This window comes from Cervus elaphus, chromosome 17 (assembly GCF_910594005.1).
Source record: "Cervus elaphus chromosome 17, mCerEla1.1, whole genome shotgun sequence".
Taxonomy (NCBI): domain Eukaryota; kingdom Metazoa; phylum Chordata; class Mammalia; order Artiodactyla; family Cervidae; genus Cervus; species Cervus elaphus.
The window spans coordinates 24,397,125-24,416,210 of NC_057831.1; the positions used below are offsets into that span (position 1 = coordinate 24,397,125).

General features: G+C 37.4%; 1 protein-coding gene across 4 annotated transcripts in view; it reads right to left on the minus strand.

Moving 5' to 3' along the window:
• Positions 1-19,086, minus strand: part of BANK1 (B cell scaffold protein with ankyrin repeats 1) — a 317,486-nt gene that overhangs the window by 229,557 nt on the left and 68,843 nt on the right. For all 4 annotated transcript variants that reach the window (XM_043871399.1, XM_043871400.1, XM_043871398.1 and 1 more), the window contains exon 3: positions 1,448-1,602. In XM_043871399.1, coding sequence (XP_043727334.1) covers positions 1,448-1,602 — 155 coding nt within the window. The remainder of the gene's footprint in view (positions 1-1,447; positions 1,603-19,086) is intronic.

The following is a 19,086-nucleotide window of genomic DNA, read 5'->3' on the forward strand; positions in this document are numbered from 1 at the left end:
TTGTTTGGCCTGGTCTTCCTTCCTCAAGTAGGCTGTAATATTTCTTTGCCTGATTCCTCTGTCTCGGTTCCCTCCAACCTGTACAGTTCCGGTTCCTGGGGTCTCTAAGGGAGTGCCAAAGAAGTTTTTGTTCCTCTGGCACTGATAACATAGTAACTTAAATTGGTGATTCTCCTGCTTGTGCATGGGGTCTGGAGATGAGGGAAATAAGCTTTTCAGAATTGCACAGAACATTCTGCTTCTGCCAGGGCTGCTGGAACCATCAGGATCAGAAGATTCTCTCCCCAAACACGCCTCCCAGTAAGCAGACAAGTGAGCTTCCCCGGTCGCTCAGCTGGAAAAGAATCCGCCTACAGTGCAGGACACCCCGGTTCGATTCCTGGGTTGGGAAGGTCCCCTGAAGAAGGGATAGGCTACCCACTCCAGTATTCTTGGGCTTCCCTGGTGGCTCAGATGATAAAGAATCTGCCTCCTGCAATGCGGGAGACCTGGGTTCAGTCCCTGGGTTGGGAAGATCCCCTGGAGAAGGGCATGGCAACCCACTCCAGTATTCTTGCCTGGAGAATCCCATGGACAGAGGAGCCTGGTGGGCTACAGTCCATGGAGTCACAAAGAATTGGACATGACTGAGTGACTAAGCAGAGCACAGTAGCAGACAAGCGCAGCTCCTGTCACCTAAACACTGGCCTCTACCTGAAGGACCCTCTCATGCGACTCTCAAGCTTCTCCTGTATCTCTGGCTCTTTCTGCTCAAGTACACTGCAGACGTTGAGGGCCAGCATCTTTTTAGTTTCTGGAGATTACATAACCCAAATTTTGGTCAAGCTCTAGCATGGCTTATTTTAGTGGTTCAGTCCAGTGAAGACTTAGGAAGAAGAAATGTCACCAACATGTATCCATATAACCCCTCCTGAGAAATCTACTTGCTTTAACATTATATTTTTATTCTGAAACCAGCTCTTCTAGCTCTTATGATATTTCCACTTCATAACGTAGGCCTTTGACACGTTTTATAATTGAAGATAGGTGGTCCTAAAAATTAAGTATTTTCAAATTCTATTCAAGAACATATTTCCTTTCATGAAAATAGAATCCTTGATCTGGTTAATATGAATCCAACTTTGCTTTGAACAGTTTGATACACACACACACACACACACACACACACACACACACATACACACACATATATATAGCAATTGTAAATCTGTTTGCAATAGATCAAGTAACATCTAAAAACATGGTGCTTTCATGTATGTTTCAATATTCTATTACTCAACAAATACATATCAAATGCCTACTAACTGCCAGACATTGTTCTGCCATTCTGAGGACACAGCCAAGAACAGAGTGAACAAAACCACCTCTGTATTGGAGCTTCTAGTGTCAGTTACATTCTAGTGAAATGCAGTATCCATGACAACAACAACAAGGTGTCTTTACTGACCTCACATGGAATCTCAGCAGGAACCACCACTGCCTGTTGTATGGTGCTTCCTGAAGCTTCTGATAATTCTTCAACTTCCTTTCTCTCACTGATTTGCCCAGAATGTTCCTTTCTTAGGTCTGGTGAAATAATGATCTCCAGGTAGTCTGCAGAACCTAAAGGAAAGTTCATTAATATGGATTATAATACAGCTAAGGCCATATTAAGTTCCTCCACTGTTATGAAAACTAATTGCTGAACAGTTGGTTTAATTAATATATGGGACAACGAAACTGAGTTTAAGATAGTCAAAATAATTGAACCAATGTTAATAATTAAAATGATGCCTCATAATTTAACTAGTATTATAACCTTAGCTACTAAACTAAATCAAATACATATTTTCATCTACTAGGTAAATATTTTCCTCCAAAAAAATCCAAATACCACTTTACATTAAAACAGTAAACCTGAAAAACATGAAACTATCTCCTTTCAATGACTGTAAATAAGAAAATTTATTTATTTAAAATCAGAACAATTTAACTCAGAACAATTATTTACCCTTTATGCATATTTCCAATTTTTAAAAACAATAGGCATAACTAGGAGACAATCTAAACAAATATTTCTATGAAACACTAGTTTAATAGTGAAATATTAGTGTTCATCAAAACGTTAATGTGTCCTGTGAAAAAAGTGTCTTCAATTAAATGATATGGGTTTCTTTATGGTAGTACTATTAAGAACACTAAAATATGCTAATGTGAATTTTGAATATAAGAAAGAGAAAAGTATTTGATTGTTTAAAAACGTAACAGTAATTCAGCATTTGGTCTCAATCATTAAAAAACTTTATTGAAGAGAAGAAGAGTTGTGTGAAGAGACATGGACAATATTTTTATTGTCCAAAGTCCAAAGCGTTTCCTTAGGGCACAGAACTAATATGACTGAAACCAAGGCTCTCACAACAGACACTCACAACTGTCATCTGTCTTTGGCCAACCGCAAAAGTACCCCTCAAATCCCTGAAGAAGGGTACTGGAGAAAAGGAAAACAGCTCCTAACAGCTAGAAATTGTCCTGATACCTTGTGAAGGCCTTGATGTTGCTAGGCGGTGGCCTCCCGTCCTGTTGAACACCAACAATCTCACAGAAAATCACCACCTCTAGACCACGCTGCCACCATGATGGGTCCAGTCAGAGATCAGGCTACTTTGTAATCATGTCTGAATCCAGGCAAAAACATGAACATTGTCCAAACCACAAAAGGAACCAAATATCCTGAATCGTGGCTCCTGTGAGTGACTTTGCTTTTTTACCAAGTCTAGCCTCAGCCTCTTTTCATTTTTACCTTTCAGGTAGGGCAACCAACTCCTCCCAGTTTGCTTGGGATTTTGGGGAGGTTGTATGCTGAAAATGCTGTGCCCCAGAAACCCCTCAGTTGCAGGGAGAGTTGGTTATCCAGCTTCTCAGTAAGAGTCATTAATAACGCAAATCATAAAATTACACCTGCTTTTTGACAGCAAGCAAAGAATAGCAAAGCCCTGCTTCCATGAACCCTTCCTCAAATCACAGTACAACCCTAAACCTACAGTAAGTCTTTTCTTAATACAATGTTACTGAGATGACCCATGGTTCGCCATGGTAGCCTTCACTTCATTGCTACTAGACAAAAAAAAATAAATAATAGTTCAAGTACAGGTGTGTTCCTAGTTCCTCTGGCAAAAGGAAATTGACAGCATGACAAGGAAGAAGAGTCAAAGGCAATATAGATGAAGATCTATATATAGATGAAGGTGGCTAGAATTTTGGTGTCATTGCATCTCAAAAGTGAAGTCACCATTCCTATCAGAGAAGCAGAGTAACAAAAGTGATGTCCTCTGGAGAAGAGCTATCCCCATGCTACACCTAAGAAGGAGTGTTTTTGTTTTTTTTTTTTCTTATGAAAGTTACAGAATAAAAGCACAAAAGCACCTGGGATTTCCAGATTCTTCCAATACCAGTCTTGCTTGAAATGGCATGAAAAACAGCCTTCATTTCTCTAATGATTTAAGACACTTCCACAAGCAGTCTCATTCTCTCTTTCTCTCTCATGCTCTTTCATACAGACCCCAAAACAGTGAAAGGTTGTATAGAACTGACTCAATCACTTTGTGAATTGATGAAAGAACAAGAGAACTGATTTTATTTAATGCATCTTAAGAGGCATATGCTGTTCCACCATAGCAGTATCTAGGATGTTTTCTGCCAATTCATCTGTGGAATTAAGTTAGGAAGAGCTATCTTCTTTATTCTGAAGACATAATTATAGATGTGCAAAATATTTATCTCTATGAATGCTCACAGAAGATCTGTTTATAATGCGGAAAATTAGGAGCAGTCTAAGCAATAACAGACCAGATAAAAATATCTAATATGATAAAAGATATTGTCACTAATTAAAATTCTATCAAAGAACATTTAACAGTAAGGAACAAGTTTATGACATAAGTGAAAAAATTCAAGTTACAAAATTGTCAATTTTGTAGGTTTCCATTTTAGTAAAATAAGAAGTATAGGACTTCCTGTTTCAGGTTCCATATTTAAGGAGCTTTGGAAGTCACCACTCTATCCTAACAAACAAAAAACTGAACAGACTAAAAATTCAACAACTCTTCTTTGATTAATTTTTTGTTTGTTTATGTTTGGCTGTGCTGGGTATTCACTGAAGCACTGGCTTTTCTCCAGTTGTGCAAGTGGGGGCTACTCTCTAGAGTGGTGCACGCCTTCTCATGGCCGTGGCTTCTGAAGTGCAATTGACAAATTGCTGGACACTCCACAGAGGACAAGTCTGAGAGTTAAAATCTCCAGGAGGGTTCAGCTAAAAGATTGGAAGGGACACATTATTTTGAGATTTAGCTCTAGGAGCTTGACCAGATTCCCACAGCAAATATTGGGGAACACTATTTCTAAGGAAATGGAAACAACCTTAGACACTCCAGAGCACTCTAGTCTTCTTAACAAGGCCTGCCCTCAAGAAAAACTAGTTAATCAGAGCCTAATCTACTAAGGTATTTTCAGAGTCCAACTGACCACAGGTAGGGAAATAACTAACTGTAGTTCACTATAACAAACCTCTCTCACCTAAAGGGGATAAACAAATGGAGAAATTCTTGTGAGGTTCACAGTCGACAGGCGTAGGCTTACTAAAGGACTGAGACCTAATCACAGGACTCTAGAAAGCCTCCTCCCCACACCTCACCACTGCATTCAGTTCAGTTCAGTTCAGTCGCTCAGTCGTGTCCAACTCTGCGACACCATGAATCGCAGCACGCCAGGCCTCCCTGTCCATCACCAACTCCCGGAGTGTACTCAAACTCATGTCCATCGAGTCGGTGATGCCATCCAGCCATCTCATCCTCTGTCATCCCCTTCTCCTCCTGCCCCCAATCCCTCCCAGCATCAGGGTCTTTTCCAATGGGTCAACTCTTCGCATGGGTGGTCAAAGTATTGGAGTTTCAGCTTCAGCATCAGTCCTTCCAATGAACACCCAGGACTGATCTCCTTAGGATGGACTGGTTGGATCTCTTTGCAGTCCAAGGAACTCTCAAGAGTCTTCTCCAACACCACAGTTCAAAAGCATCAATTCTTTGGTGCTCAGCTTTCTTCACAGTCCAACTCTCACATCCATACATGACCACTGGAAAAACCATAGCCTTGACTAAATGGACCTTTGTTGACGAAGTAATGTCTCTGCTTTTTAATATGCTGTCTAGATTGGTCATAACTTTCCTTCCAAGGAGTAAGCGTCTTTTAATTTCATGGCTGCAATCACCATTTGCAGTGATTTTGGAGCCCCCCAAAAAATAAAGTCTGACACTGTTTCCACTGTTTCCCCATCTATTTCCCATGAAGTGATGGGACCAGATGCCACCACTGCATTACTAAAGGTCTATGTGCAACAGTTCTTTTTACAGAGAATATTTGTGTGTGAGCTATGTCCCTTCAGTTGTATCCAACTCATCTCAACTCTGTGGACTGTAGCCCGCCCTCTGCCCATGGGATTCTCCAGGCAAGAATACTGGAGTGGGTCGCCATGCCCTCCTACAGGGTACCTTCTCAACTCAGAGATCGAACCCATGTCTCTTATGTCTCCTGCACTGGCAGATGGGTTCTTTACCATAACTAGTGCCACCGGGGAAGCCCACATTATATCTAGTTATCAAGAAAAATTACAAGGCATACATACCAAAAGGAAGGGAGTACAATTTGGAGAGACCAGGGAAAAAGCATTTGTTTTCTGTTTTTGTTACCTTGTTCTTTGTTTCTGTTTTCTCTTCTACTGTTTTTCTGCCATTGTGTTTTACTGAACATTTTATATGATTCCATTTTTCTTCTTTTTTTTATTTAGCATATCAGTCATACTCAAAAACATTTTTAGTGGTTATAGTTTGCAATATGCATTTACAACTAATCCAAGTCCAGTATCAAATAACACTGTACCACTTTATAGATAGTTTTAGTACCTTATAATAATAAAATGATTACTCCTCCCTCCTATACTTTATATTACTGCTTTCATTTATGTCATTATATATAAACATACACAAGCATATATATGTAAAATTTATATCATATATGATATAAGCATACATTATTGAATATATTGTTGATAATATTTTGAACAAACTATTATCTTCTAGATCAATGGCAAATAGGAAATATATATATATACTTTAATTTTATCTTCAGTTATTCCTTCTTTGATGCTACAGATCTGAATTTCTGATCTATATTACTTTTCTTTTCACTATAAAACTTCTTTTAACTTTTCTTTCAGGCAGGTCCACTGATAATAAATTTTTCAATATTTTTTCCTGAGGAAAATGTCTTACTAACCATAAACAAGTGGAATTGGAAGTTAAAAATGGAATACCACTTACAATAGTCCCTCTACCTTTTTCTTTGTCCCTCTTCAAAATGAAATACTTAGGTATAAATCTAACAAAATATGTACATCAATATGATGAAAACCACAAAACTTTGATAACCAAAATCAAATAAGAACTAAGTAAATGGAAATATATTCTGTTCATGGATAGAAAAACTCAATAGTGTCAAGATGTCTGTTCTTCCCAATTTGTTCTATAGATTCAATTCAATCACAATAAAAATATCAGAAAATTACAGATATGGACAGACTGATTCTAAAGTTTATATGGAGAGGCAAGAGATCTAGAGTAGGCAACTTAATATTGAAGGTGAAGAACAATGTTGGAAAACTGATTCTACACTACTTCAATACTTACTATAAAGTTACAGTGATCCAGACAGTGTGGTCTTGGGAAAAGAATAATCAAACATTTCAATGGAACACAATAAGGAGCCAAGAAAGAGAATCACATAAACATAATTAACTGATCTTTGAGCAAGGAAGAAAATAAAACAATGAGGCAAAAAAAGTCACTTCAACAAAAGGTGATGGAATGACTAAATATTCACATGCAAAAAAAAAAAAAGCATCAAGATACAAACCTTACAACAATCACAAAAATTAACTAAAAATGGATCCTAGACATAAATGTATATGAAATTATAAAACTAGAAGACATTAATACCAGAAGAGAAAACCTAGATGACTTTGGGTATGATGATGCATTTTTAGACACAACACTGAAGTTATGATCCATGAAAGAAATAATTCATAAGCTGGACTTCATTAAAATGAAAAACATGTCTGCAAAAGACAATGTCTAGAGAATTAGGAGATAAGCCATAGATTCAGAGAAGATATTTGCAAAAGACACATTTAGAAAAGGACTGTTTTCCAAAATTTATAAAGAACTCAAATTCAACAATTAAGAAAAAAACCAAATCAATTTAAAATCAGTCAAAGTTCTTAAACATCTCACCAAAGAAGACATATAGGTAGAAAACAGGCATATGAAAACATGCTCCACTTGTATGTCACTAAGGAAATGCAAATTAAAATAACAATGAAATAGCTCTATACACCTATTACACACCTATAATGGCCTATATTACACACACATTCTAATGGCCAAAATTTGGAACACTGACAATATCAATGCTACTAAGAATTTGGAACAAGAACTCTCATCAATCGCTGGTGGAAATGCAAATGGCACAACTATTTTGGAAGACATTTTGGTGGTTTCTGACAAACCTAAACATATTCTTATCATTCTAACAAATGCACTCCTTGGTATTTATTCAAGTGAATTAGAGAACTTATATCCACACAAGAATCTACATATAGATATTTATAGCAGCTTTATTCATAATTGCCCAAACTTAGGAGCAATCAAGATGTTCTTCAGCAAGTAGAATGAATAAGTTGTGGTTCATCCATACAAGGAAATATTATTCAGCACTAATAAGTGAAGTAAGCTATTAAAACAATGAAAAAACATGGGTAAAAAACCTTAGATGCTTATTACTAAGTGAAAGAAGCTACTCTGAAAAGGTCATACATAGTATGATTCCAACTATATGACATTCTGGAAAAGGCAAAACTGTAGAGACAGTAAAAAGATCTGGGATTGCCAGGGATCTGGAATAGAAGGGAGAGGAATGAATAGGCAGAGCTCAGATTTGGGGTGCAGTGAAAATACTCTTTATGATACCATTATACATTTGCCCAAACCCATAGATTGTACAATACCAAGAGTATAGCCTAAGGTAAACTATGGACTTTGAGGGATTATGCTATGTTAATGTAGGCTCATTCTAAAGTGGTGAAAAAGATGTACCATTGTGGTGAGTGATGATAATTGGGGTGGCTATATATGTAATTGGGGGTGACAGGGTGGAGACTATATGGGAAATCTCTGTATCTCCCTCTCAGTTGCTGTAAACCTAAAACTGCTCTAAAAAATAAAGTCTTTTAATATGTATACATATTCAGAACTATGCTGTAGAAATTCAAGACAAATTTTTGAATGCATACGAATAGTCTAGCTATATAAATCCAAGATACCTAGAGGTTATTTCTGATTGATGGAGACATGAGAAATTTTATTTTACACATAACTAATAATATCAGTTATTTTTAATATCTAATATACTTAAGAATCATTCTGAATCTATACTGAAAATATATTTGTTTTATAGATTGAACTATATACATTCCTCAAATACAGGAATAAAATGATCAAGATTACAGATTGAGCAAATTTCTTTACCCCTCCTCTACAACATGCAAGTGAAATTACAGAAAAGATTATTTTCTTTATGTATGATGATGGAAAAATGTGGAGGAAACATTGCTATTCAGATAATATATGAAATAAACCAGCTTACCACAAATTATTTCATGTTCAGGTGATTAAGCAATCTCCAAAATTATTAACTGAAATTAACTTGTCTTCACTCTTTTAAAGTAAACATAATCCTAGAGGAAAATTACAGAGATCCTGCTGCTGCTGCTAAGTTGCTTCAGTCGCGTCTGACTCTGTGCAACCCCATAGAGGGCAGCCCACCAGGCTCCCCCGTCCCTCGGATTCTCCAGGCAAGAATACTGGAGTGGGTTGCTATTTCCTCCTCCAATGCATGAAAGTGGAAAGTGAAAATGAAGTCTCTCAGTCGTGTCCGACTCTTCGCGACCCCATGGACTGCAGCCTACCAGGCTCCTCCGTCCATGGGATTTTCCAGGCAAGAGTACTGGAGTGGGGTGCCAGCAAGATAATTCTGTATAATTTTTTAGCACCCAATATTACACTGCAAACTTAGCAAAATAATAAAATAGTTAAGCATCAGAAGATAAACTTCCCTATGAATTAAGTTGCAAAAAATCATTATATATTTAATTTTTTTTTCATTTATTTTTATTAGTTGGAGGCTAATTACTTTACAATATTGTAGTGGGTTTTGTCATACATTGACTTGAATCAGTCATGGTTTTACATGTATTCCCCCTCCCGTTCCCCCCTCCCACCTCCCTCTCTACCCGCTCCCTCTGGGTCTTCCCAGTGCACCAGACCCGAGCACTTGTCTCATGCATCCAACCTGGGCTGGTGATCTGTTTCACCATAGATAATATACATGTTTTGATGCTGTTCTCTCGAAACATCCCACCCTTGCCTTCTCCCACAGAGTCCAAAAGTCTGTTCTGTACAACTGTGTCTCTTTTTCTGTTTTGCATATAGGGTCATCATTACCATTTTTCTAAATTCCATATATATATGTGTTAGTATGCTGTAATGTTCTTTATCTTTCTGGCTTACTTCACTCTGTATAATGGGCTCCAGTTTCATCCATCTCATTAGAACTGATTCAAATGAATTCTTTTTAATGGCTGAGTAATATTCCATTGTGTATATGTACCACAGCTTCCTTATCCATTCGTCTGCTGATGGGCATATGGTTGCTTCCATGTCCTGGCTATTATAAACAGTGCTGCGATGAACATTGGGGTGCACGTGTCTCTTTCAGATCTGGTTTCCTTGGTGTGTATGCCCAGAAGTGGGATTGCTGGGTCATATGGCAATTCTATTTCCAGTTTTTTAAGAAATCTCCACACTGTTCTCCATAGCGGCTGTACTAGTTTGCATTCCCACCAACAGTGTAAGAGGGTTCCCTTTTCTCCACACCCTCTCCAGCATTTATTGCTTGTAGACTTTTGGATAGCAGCCATCCTGACTGGTGTGTAATGGTACCTCATTGTGGTTTTGATTTGCATTTCTCTGATAATGAGTGATGTTGAGCATCTTTTCATATGTTTGTTAGCCATCTGTATGTCTTCTTTGGAGAAATGTCTGTTTAGTTCTTTGGCCCATTTTTTGATTGGGTCATTTATTTTTCTGGAATTGAGCTTCAGGAGTTGCTTGTATATTTTTGAGATTAATCCTTTGTCTGTTGCTTTGTTTGCTATTATTTTCTCCCAATCTGAGGGCTGTCTTTTCACCTTACTTATAGTTTCCTTTGTTGTGCAAAAGCTTTTAAGTTTCATTAGGTCCCATTTGTTTATTTTTGCTTTTATTTCCAATATTCTGGGAGGTGGCTCATAGAGGATCCTGCTGTGATTCACCATTGCAACAAAAAGAATAAAATACTTAGGAGTATATCTACCCAAAGAAACAAAAGATCTATACATAGAAAACTATAAAACACTGATGAAAGAAATCAAAGAGGACACAAACAGATGGAGAAACATACCGTGTTCATGGATTGGAAGAATCAATCTTGTCAAAATGGCTATACTACCCAAAGCAATCTATAGATTCAATGCAATCCCTATTAAGCTACCAACGGTATTTTTCATAGAACTAGAACAAATAATTTCACAATTTGTATGGAAATATAAAAAACCTCAAATAGCCAAAGTAATCTTGAGAAAAAAGAATGGAACTGGAGGAATCAACCTGCCTGACTTCAGACTCTACTACAAAGCCACAGTCATCAAGACAGTATGGTACTGGCACAAAGACAGAAATATAGATCAATGGAACAGAATAGAAAGCCCAGAGACAAATCCACGAACCTATGGACACGTTATCTTTGACAAAGGAGGCAAGGATATACAATGGAAAAAAGACAACCTCTTTAACAAGTGGTGCTGGGAAAACTGGTCAACCACTTGTAAAAGAATGAAACTAGAACACTTTCTAACACTATACACAAAAATAAACTCAAAATGGATTAAAGATCTAAATGTAAGACCAGAAACTATAAAACTCCTAGAGGAGAACATAGGCAAAACACTCTCTGACATATATATTTAGTTTTTAAAACATACCAAATGTTTTTCAAAATAGAAACTTTTTAATAGTGTTTTTTCAAAAAATTAACTTTTAGTGTAGTATTTTTATCTTTTGTTTTTATTTGTCAATTGATTAAATCCTCATTTGGAATGAGGACAGGTTTTCTGATAATTAACAAAACTCAGTGGAGCCTGAAAAAAGATAGAATCCGTTATTGCTATCATACTTGAACTGCTTTCATTATAGTGATCTGATGAAAAAAGAAGTTATTCCTCAATACCCAATGACCCTTCAAATCTATCAATAGGTCAGAGACAAAGCAAGGTTTCGGTTTTCATCATAAATAATTTGGGAACAGAGAGAGAGAGAGAAAGGCAAGCAATAATATAGAAGACATATGTCTGCTGCTAAAAAAACCTTCCTGTCGTCTCATGCAACCTTGGAAGAAAAGCTTCAATTTCCTCAATTGTTTTTATGGGGTAAATGACTTCCTTGTTGGATTGTTTTGATTACATTTAATAAAATGTATTGTGTGTCAGGCCTAGGATAGACACTCAAGATTAGTCTCCTTCTTCTAATTTCTGATATCAAACTGAATAAAAGCAATTTTTTTTATTTTCAAAAGATCATAAATCCATCTTTCTAAGTTTGTATGGCTAACTATGATTCAGAAAGCACTGCAACATATTCCTGGAATGTCAATACTGAATATACTTTTTTGGACAGATTTATAATTTAGTAAACAATTCTTTAATCATAATGTAGCTGATACCATTAAGTATGTTTAAGGCAGTACAGATTCTAGCATGCTCTTCTGGAGTTTTAATGTCATACTAAAGACTATAACATTCCCTATCATTCAGGGAAGTAAACAGGTGTTTTCCCAAGAGGTAAAGGAAACAGATAAACTACACAAAAAGATGTAATTTTACCAACCTTTTAGTCTAGTCCTCAGGTATCTTAATCTTTGTTGTCTGTGGGGCATTACAAAAGACACAAAATAAGGAATATTTCATTCAAGGCTATGTCCAAAGAAAAATAATAATGATCATAATACAACTTCTTACCTAACAAATATATATAAAAACTCAATATAATCAAGTAAATGTTGGTTTCCAATAATAAAAAGATTAATCTACATTACTTAAATATGCACATTTATCCTGGCACTGAAACTGCGCAAACTCTACCAATTCTCTCAAACGTAGGCATCAGTATATATTTAATTTTACTCTTAGTACTTTAGTCTTTTTATTTTAGTCTGTAACAAGCAGGAATAGTTCTAAGACAGAAAATATGTAAGGAGATGCTGTTTTTGGTAGCCTGTGTGTTCCATTTTTATCTGCATTTCTGTTCTATTCTGTTTATTATATTTTCTCCTTTTTCCTATCCTTTCCCCTTCTCATAATCCATCACCCATTACCCACTATTCCTTTAAGATACATTTTCTTACCCACCTCTTAGTCAAACTAACTACACAAAAATGATATCATATCTTGCAACTCAAGACTATTGTCTTCAGACCAGCAGTTTATTAGACATGCGTACTTCTAGCCACCACCCTAGAGCTACTGAATCATAACCTGCATTTTAAAAGGATCCCAAATGATTTGAATGCACACTGAAGTTTGAGAAATGATGCACATTAACAATTGGTGTGATACTGTTTCATAACATTAACAAAGCATGAGCCACTAAATGAAATCATATCGTGTATTTATTTTCTTCCTTGCTTCTTGTCCATCCATCTAGAATGCAACTGTTTGAGGTCAAATAATTAGTCCTTTTTACCCTTTTATGTATCTCTGGTACATACAATCGGGCCCACTCAGTTGTATCTGACTCTTTGTGATCCCATGGACTATACAGTCCATGGAATTCTCCAGGCCAGAATACTGGAGTGGGTAGCCTTTCCCTTCTCCAGGGGATCTTCCCAACCCAGGGATCAAACCCAGGTCTTCCGCATTGCAGGTGGATTCTTTACCAGCTGAGCCACACTGGAAGCACCCTTTAACACAGCAGATGCTCAATATTTATATGAGTAGACATAGTGATAAGATGTTGTGTATTCACATGCATAGCAGATGTAACTATTTGTTGCTTGATTTATGATTAAATATATCCATGTCTGGTTTTTTATTTGGGAGGTAAGTAGAGTTGTGGCTTGTATCTGAAGGACAGTGTTTTGTTCTATCTGCCAGACTCTTTGCCTGGCTGTTTTAAGGAAGTACATCTGTATTTCAGTCAGTATAACCCTTAAGGAAGGGAACTGAACAAGTTAGAGAAAATCACCAAAGCTTAGAAAGCACTAAGCTCTCCTACACATTTTCATTGTTTACACTTTTTCTGAGAGTTGCTAAGGCAATACTAGCATTAGCTATTCTATCGACAGGCTTCTGCCTGCCAAAGAATCTGCGTGCCAAACAGGAGACCAGGGTTCAATTTCAGGGTCAGGAAGATCCCCTGGAGAAGGAAATGGCAACCCACTGCAGTATTCTTGCCTAGGAAATCCCAAGGACAGAGAAGCCTCGTGGGTTACACAGTCCACGCGGTCACAAAAGAGTTGCACATAACTTTTTGACTAAACAACAACAACAATGCTATCGACTGTTATCTCCTGCAACTGGATATATGAAACACTTAGATGAAAGAACTGAAATTCCAGTTAATGAAATGAACCCTAATTACATCCTCCCTGAAGAAGTTTAACACATAATCCCTTTCAGCAGAGTATCCAGAATGAAATAAAATCAAGATTTATTGAATAAGATTGCAAACAAAAACTGACCATCAGACTTTCGACTATTGCCTTTAATGAATGACACTGTAAAGTATTGACTCTATCCTGATTGCTGTATTTTTGAAGTCTAGGTTATCATAAAACTTTGTGTATAAATTGATCATCCCAGGTTTAGATGCTAAAAATAATACAAGGGATTTACAATTCATGAGTAGGGAAATGACTTTTTGTGGTCTTAGAAAATATTCCACTGAAATACCTAGTACATGATAATGTACACTTAACCCAGATAAATTCAGCAATTTACCAGTTAGTCTTTCTGTTAGTCTTTTCTTAGAATTATGTAAAAGAAAAAACAGATTAATCTGAATAGAAATTCATGAAATGTATGGTTTGAGCAACATTCCAAATGAATGAAACAATTTTTGTTATGATGTTCACTGAACATAAGAGCATATATATGTACATGTGTGTAGATGTATGCACATATTTGTGTATCATACATATACATAAATGATATAGATTTATAAGTATACTGCCATATATGCGTATGTATATATATATAATAGGGCAAGAAAAAAATTACTGTTATTTTAACAGTGATTATTTTTGAGAGGTAGGAATAAAAGTTATTTTCAAAATTTCCTTTTTCATCCTTTATAATATGGGCTTCCCAGGTGGCTCAGTGGTAAAGAATCTGCCTGCCAATGTAGGAGACGCAAGAGATGCAGGTTTGATTCCCGGGACAGGAAGATTCTCTGGAGTAGGAAATGGCAGTGCAATCTAGTACTCTTGCCTGGAAAATTCCATGGACAGAGAAGCCTGGTGGGCTACAGTCCATGGGGCAGCAGGGTCAGACAGGACTGTGTGACTGAGAACGCATTCCAAACAATACAAATATTACTTCCAACAATCAGACAAAAATGAACATCAACAAAAATTATTCATCATTTTCACAAGGTGAGAGGACAGCAGCAATTCTATTTTTCATAATCAAATTTACGTATTTTTACATAAGTAATAACTATTCTTTATGTATAATTTTTGGCCTTTTATAGAGTTCATGAGGTTCTCATGGCAGGTATGCTGGGGTGGTTTGCCATTCCCCGCTTCAGCAGATCAGGTTTTGTCAGAACTCTGCTTTGACCTGGCAGTCCTGGGTGGCCTTGCATGGCATGGCTCATAGCTTCATTGAGTTACTCAAGTTCCTTTGCCATGACAAGGCAGTGATCCGAAAGCCTTTGACTGTGTGGATCATGACAAGCTGTGGAAAGCTCTTACAGAGATGGGAATACCAGACCATCTTACCTGTCTCCTGAAAAACTTATATGCAGGTCAAGAAGCAACAGTTAGAACCCTGTATGGAACAACTGATTGGTTCAAGATAGAGAAAGGAGCAGGACAGGGCTGTCCACTGTTACCCTGTTTATTTAACCTATATACTCAGCACATCATGAGAAATGTCAGGCTGGATGAGTTGCAAGCTGGAATCAACATAGGAGGGAGAAACATCAACAACCTCAGATATGTGGATGATACCATTCTAATGGCCGAAAATGAAGAGGAACTTGATGAGGGTGCAGGAGAGTGAAAAAGCCAGCTTATGACTAAATATTAAAAAATCTAAGATCATGGCATCCGGCACCATTACTGCATGGCAAACAGAAGGGGAAGAGGTGGAAGTAGTGACCGATTTCCTCTTCTTGGGCTCCAAAATCGCTGCAGACAGTGACTGCAGCCATGAAATCAGACTGCTTATTGGCAGGAAAGCAATGACAAACCTAGACAGTGTGCTGAAAACCAGAGACACTACTTCGCTGACAGAGGCCTGTATAGTCAAGGCTATGGTCTTCCCAGTGGTCATGTACGGTTGTGAGAGCTGGACCGTAAAGAAAGCTGAGCACCAAAGGATTGATGCCTTCAAACTGTGGTGCTGGAGAAGACTCCTGAAAGTCCCTTGGATAGCACAGAGATCAAACCAGTCAATCTTAAGGGAGATCAACCCTGAATATTCACTGGAAGGACTGATGCTGAAGCTGAAGCTCCAGTATTTTGGTCATCTGATGCAAACAGCTGACTCATTGGAAAAGTCCCTGATGCTGTGAAAGATTGAGGGCAGAAGGAGAAGAGGGCATGAGGATGAGATGGCTGGAAAGCATCACCAATCCAATAGAACATGAACTTGGGCAAACTCTGGGAGATGGTGAGGGACAGGGAGGCCTGGCATGCTGCAGTCCATGGGGTTGCAGAGTCAGACACCACTGGGTGACTGAACAACAACAATGTATAATTTAGAACACACAAAGAAAAAGAAGAAAATAAAATCACCTATAATATTATTTCCAAGAGATAACCCTCCCTAACTTTTGATATATATACCTAATAGTCTTTTTTTTTTTTAAGAATACAAATGCATATTTTTGAAAAACTAAAATGGGACAGTCTTATATGTATTTATACTATTAGGTAAATAATAACTCTTTATATGCTAACAGCTCTTTGCAATCAAAATGTTCACATACATTGCATTTTATTTTGAATACACAATTAAAATTATAATCCCATTTCAATGCTGGATTACTGAATTTTTGTCAACCATTTAAAACTATTCGTATGTAGTTTTAAAATTCTGTGAGCCAGAAACTATTTTTCCACCATAAGTTATTCAGTCAAATAGAATATTTTATTCCTTTTCTAATGTTTCAAAGCTGTGAAGAAAATTGTTTAGTCGCTAAATTGTGTTTGACTTTGCAACCCTATGGACCATAGCCTGCCAGGCTCCTCTGTCCTTGGGATTTCCCAAGCGAAAATACTGAGGCGGATTGCCATTTCCTTCTCCAGGGTATCTTCTTGATGCAAGGATAGAACCAATGGCTCCTGCATTGGCAGGCAGGTTCTTTACCACTGAGCCATATTAATTCTTATCAAACAGGCTTAAAAAAATTAAATGTAGATACAGTTAACCCAGGATTAATGTAATAAAACCCTAAGTAGTAAATTCAATAGCAAAACCTTAAATTTCACAAAATAAATGATGAGGCTCTTCTGGTACTTGAAATTTCAATATTGTTTAGAAAATTATTAGAATTTGTTTTCCTCCTAAGAAGCTTTAGCAATTTAATTAGGGAGACATTACTTTGTTTATATAGCTTCTTTACCTAGCTAGGAACACTGACACCAACACTACATGCTAGTTGTTAGATAAAGACCACCGAGGACCAGGCATTCAGGTTGGCTTTCTCAGAAGAAGGCTTTAAATGCAAAATGATGAAGAAGAGAAAAAGAGAATATTCCAGTCACTGAAAACAATGCTCAGTCAGTCTCTTCTTCAATCTCTATGAGATTGAAGAACTTACTGTCTTGTTTGTTGTTGAACACATGATAGGTGCTCAAAAATTATTTTTAAAAAGAATGAATTAATATATTTTAATTGGAAATGCTTGAAGGAAATGAGATTAGAGGAAGTGGACCAAGAGTGGAAAAGTGACAACCTCTCTTTGTGAGGAATCTGTCTATAATGGTCTTCCCTTTGAGACTCAGGGAACCATCCATATTAATGACAATTTTAGTGTCTCTATTTTTTGTGTTGTACAGGTGGGCTTCCCTGGTAGCTCAGACAGTAAAGAATCTGCCTTCCGTGCAGGAACTTAGGTTCGATCCCTGGGTGGAGAAGATCCCTTGGAGAAGGGAATGGCTACCCACTCCAGTATTCTTGCCTGGAGAATCCCATGGAAGGAGGAGTCTGGCAGGCTACAGTCCACGGGGTTGCAGAGAGTAAGACATGACTGAGTGACTAACAATTTCACTTTTTTTCACTTATTACAGGTTATCTACACATAGCAACTAGACATGGAACAACAGACTGGTTCCCATTAGGAAAAGGAGTACATCAAGGCTGTATATTGTCACCCTGCTCATTTAACTTCTATGCAGAGTACATCATGAGAAACGCTGGGCTGGAAGAAGCACAAGCTGGAATCAAGATTGCCGGGAGAAATATCAATAACCTCAGATATGCAGATGACACCACCCATATGGCAGAAAGTGAAGAGGAACTAAAAAGCCTCTTGATGAAAGTAAAAGAGGAGAGTGAAAAAGTTGGCTTAAAGCTCAACATTCAGAAAACTAAGATCATGGCATCTGGTCCCATCACTTCATGGGAAATAGATGGGGAGACAGTGGAAACATTGTCAGATTTTATTTTTTTGGGCTCCAAAATCACTGCAGATGGTGACTGCAGCCATGAAATTAAAAGACTCTTACTCCTTGGAAGGAAAGTTATGACCAAGCTAGATAGCATTCAGTGAGTGACTACATTATTCTAGCAAGTGGATAGAGTCCCCATCTTTCCCCTCCTAATGTAGCAAATTCAATCACAAGTTACCCTCAGGAAGCTGGGAAGTTTTTAGTGATGATGTTTTCTAGTTTAGCAAATGAAAAGGTATGCTACAAGTTCATTGGCTAAGAGGAAAAGAATTTCAAATAGATATCTGTTCTAGAATGAATACCCATGATTTTATTAACAAGCTTCCTCGAGAGTATTAACAGCTAAAAACTACTGAACATTTACTATGTACTAAGTACTGTTGTTAGTGTTTTGCATACATTAACACACAATGTATTGAAATGTCTACAACTCTATGAAGTAGGTGTTGATATTAACCTCATCTTATAGATTAATTCACTGATTCTTTGAATAAATACTCAGTGGAGAACCCCAGGGATGGTGGAGTCTGGTGGGCTGCCGTCTATGGGGTCGCACAGAGTTGGACACAACGGAAGTGACTTAGCAGCAGCAGCAAGCACCAGTTATGTACCAGGTGATCTACAAAGAGCTGAGGTGAATCTTTCTTCCTAGGACTTGCAAGCTAAAGAGGTAGAGGCAAAAAACAAAACAAAACAAAAAAAAACAGGTGTAAAATATGGAGTGTAAATTATACTCCAATAAAAAAAATACTTTATTAAAAAAAAAAAAATATGGAGTGTAGCAGATGCTAGGAAGAAAATTAAAGCCAGGAAGGCTGATGGAGAGTTCTGGGAGGTAGGGAGGGAGGTGATGTTTCAAATGAGGAAAACAGGCTATAAGCAAGAAATGAACACTTCCAAGGCCACAGAGCTACTTACTGCTGAAGACAGGGCTTTCCAGGTGGCTCAGTGGTAAAGAATCTGCCTGCCAATGCAGGAGATACAGGAAACGCAGGTTCAATCCCTGGGTCC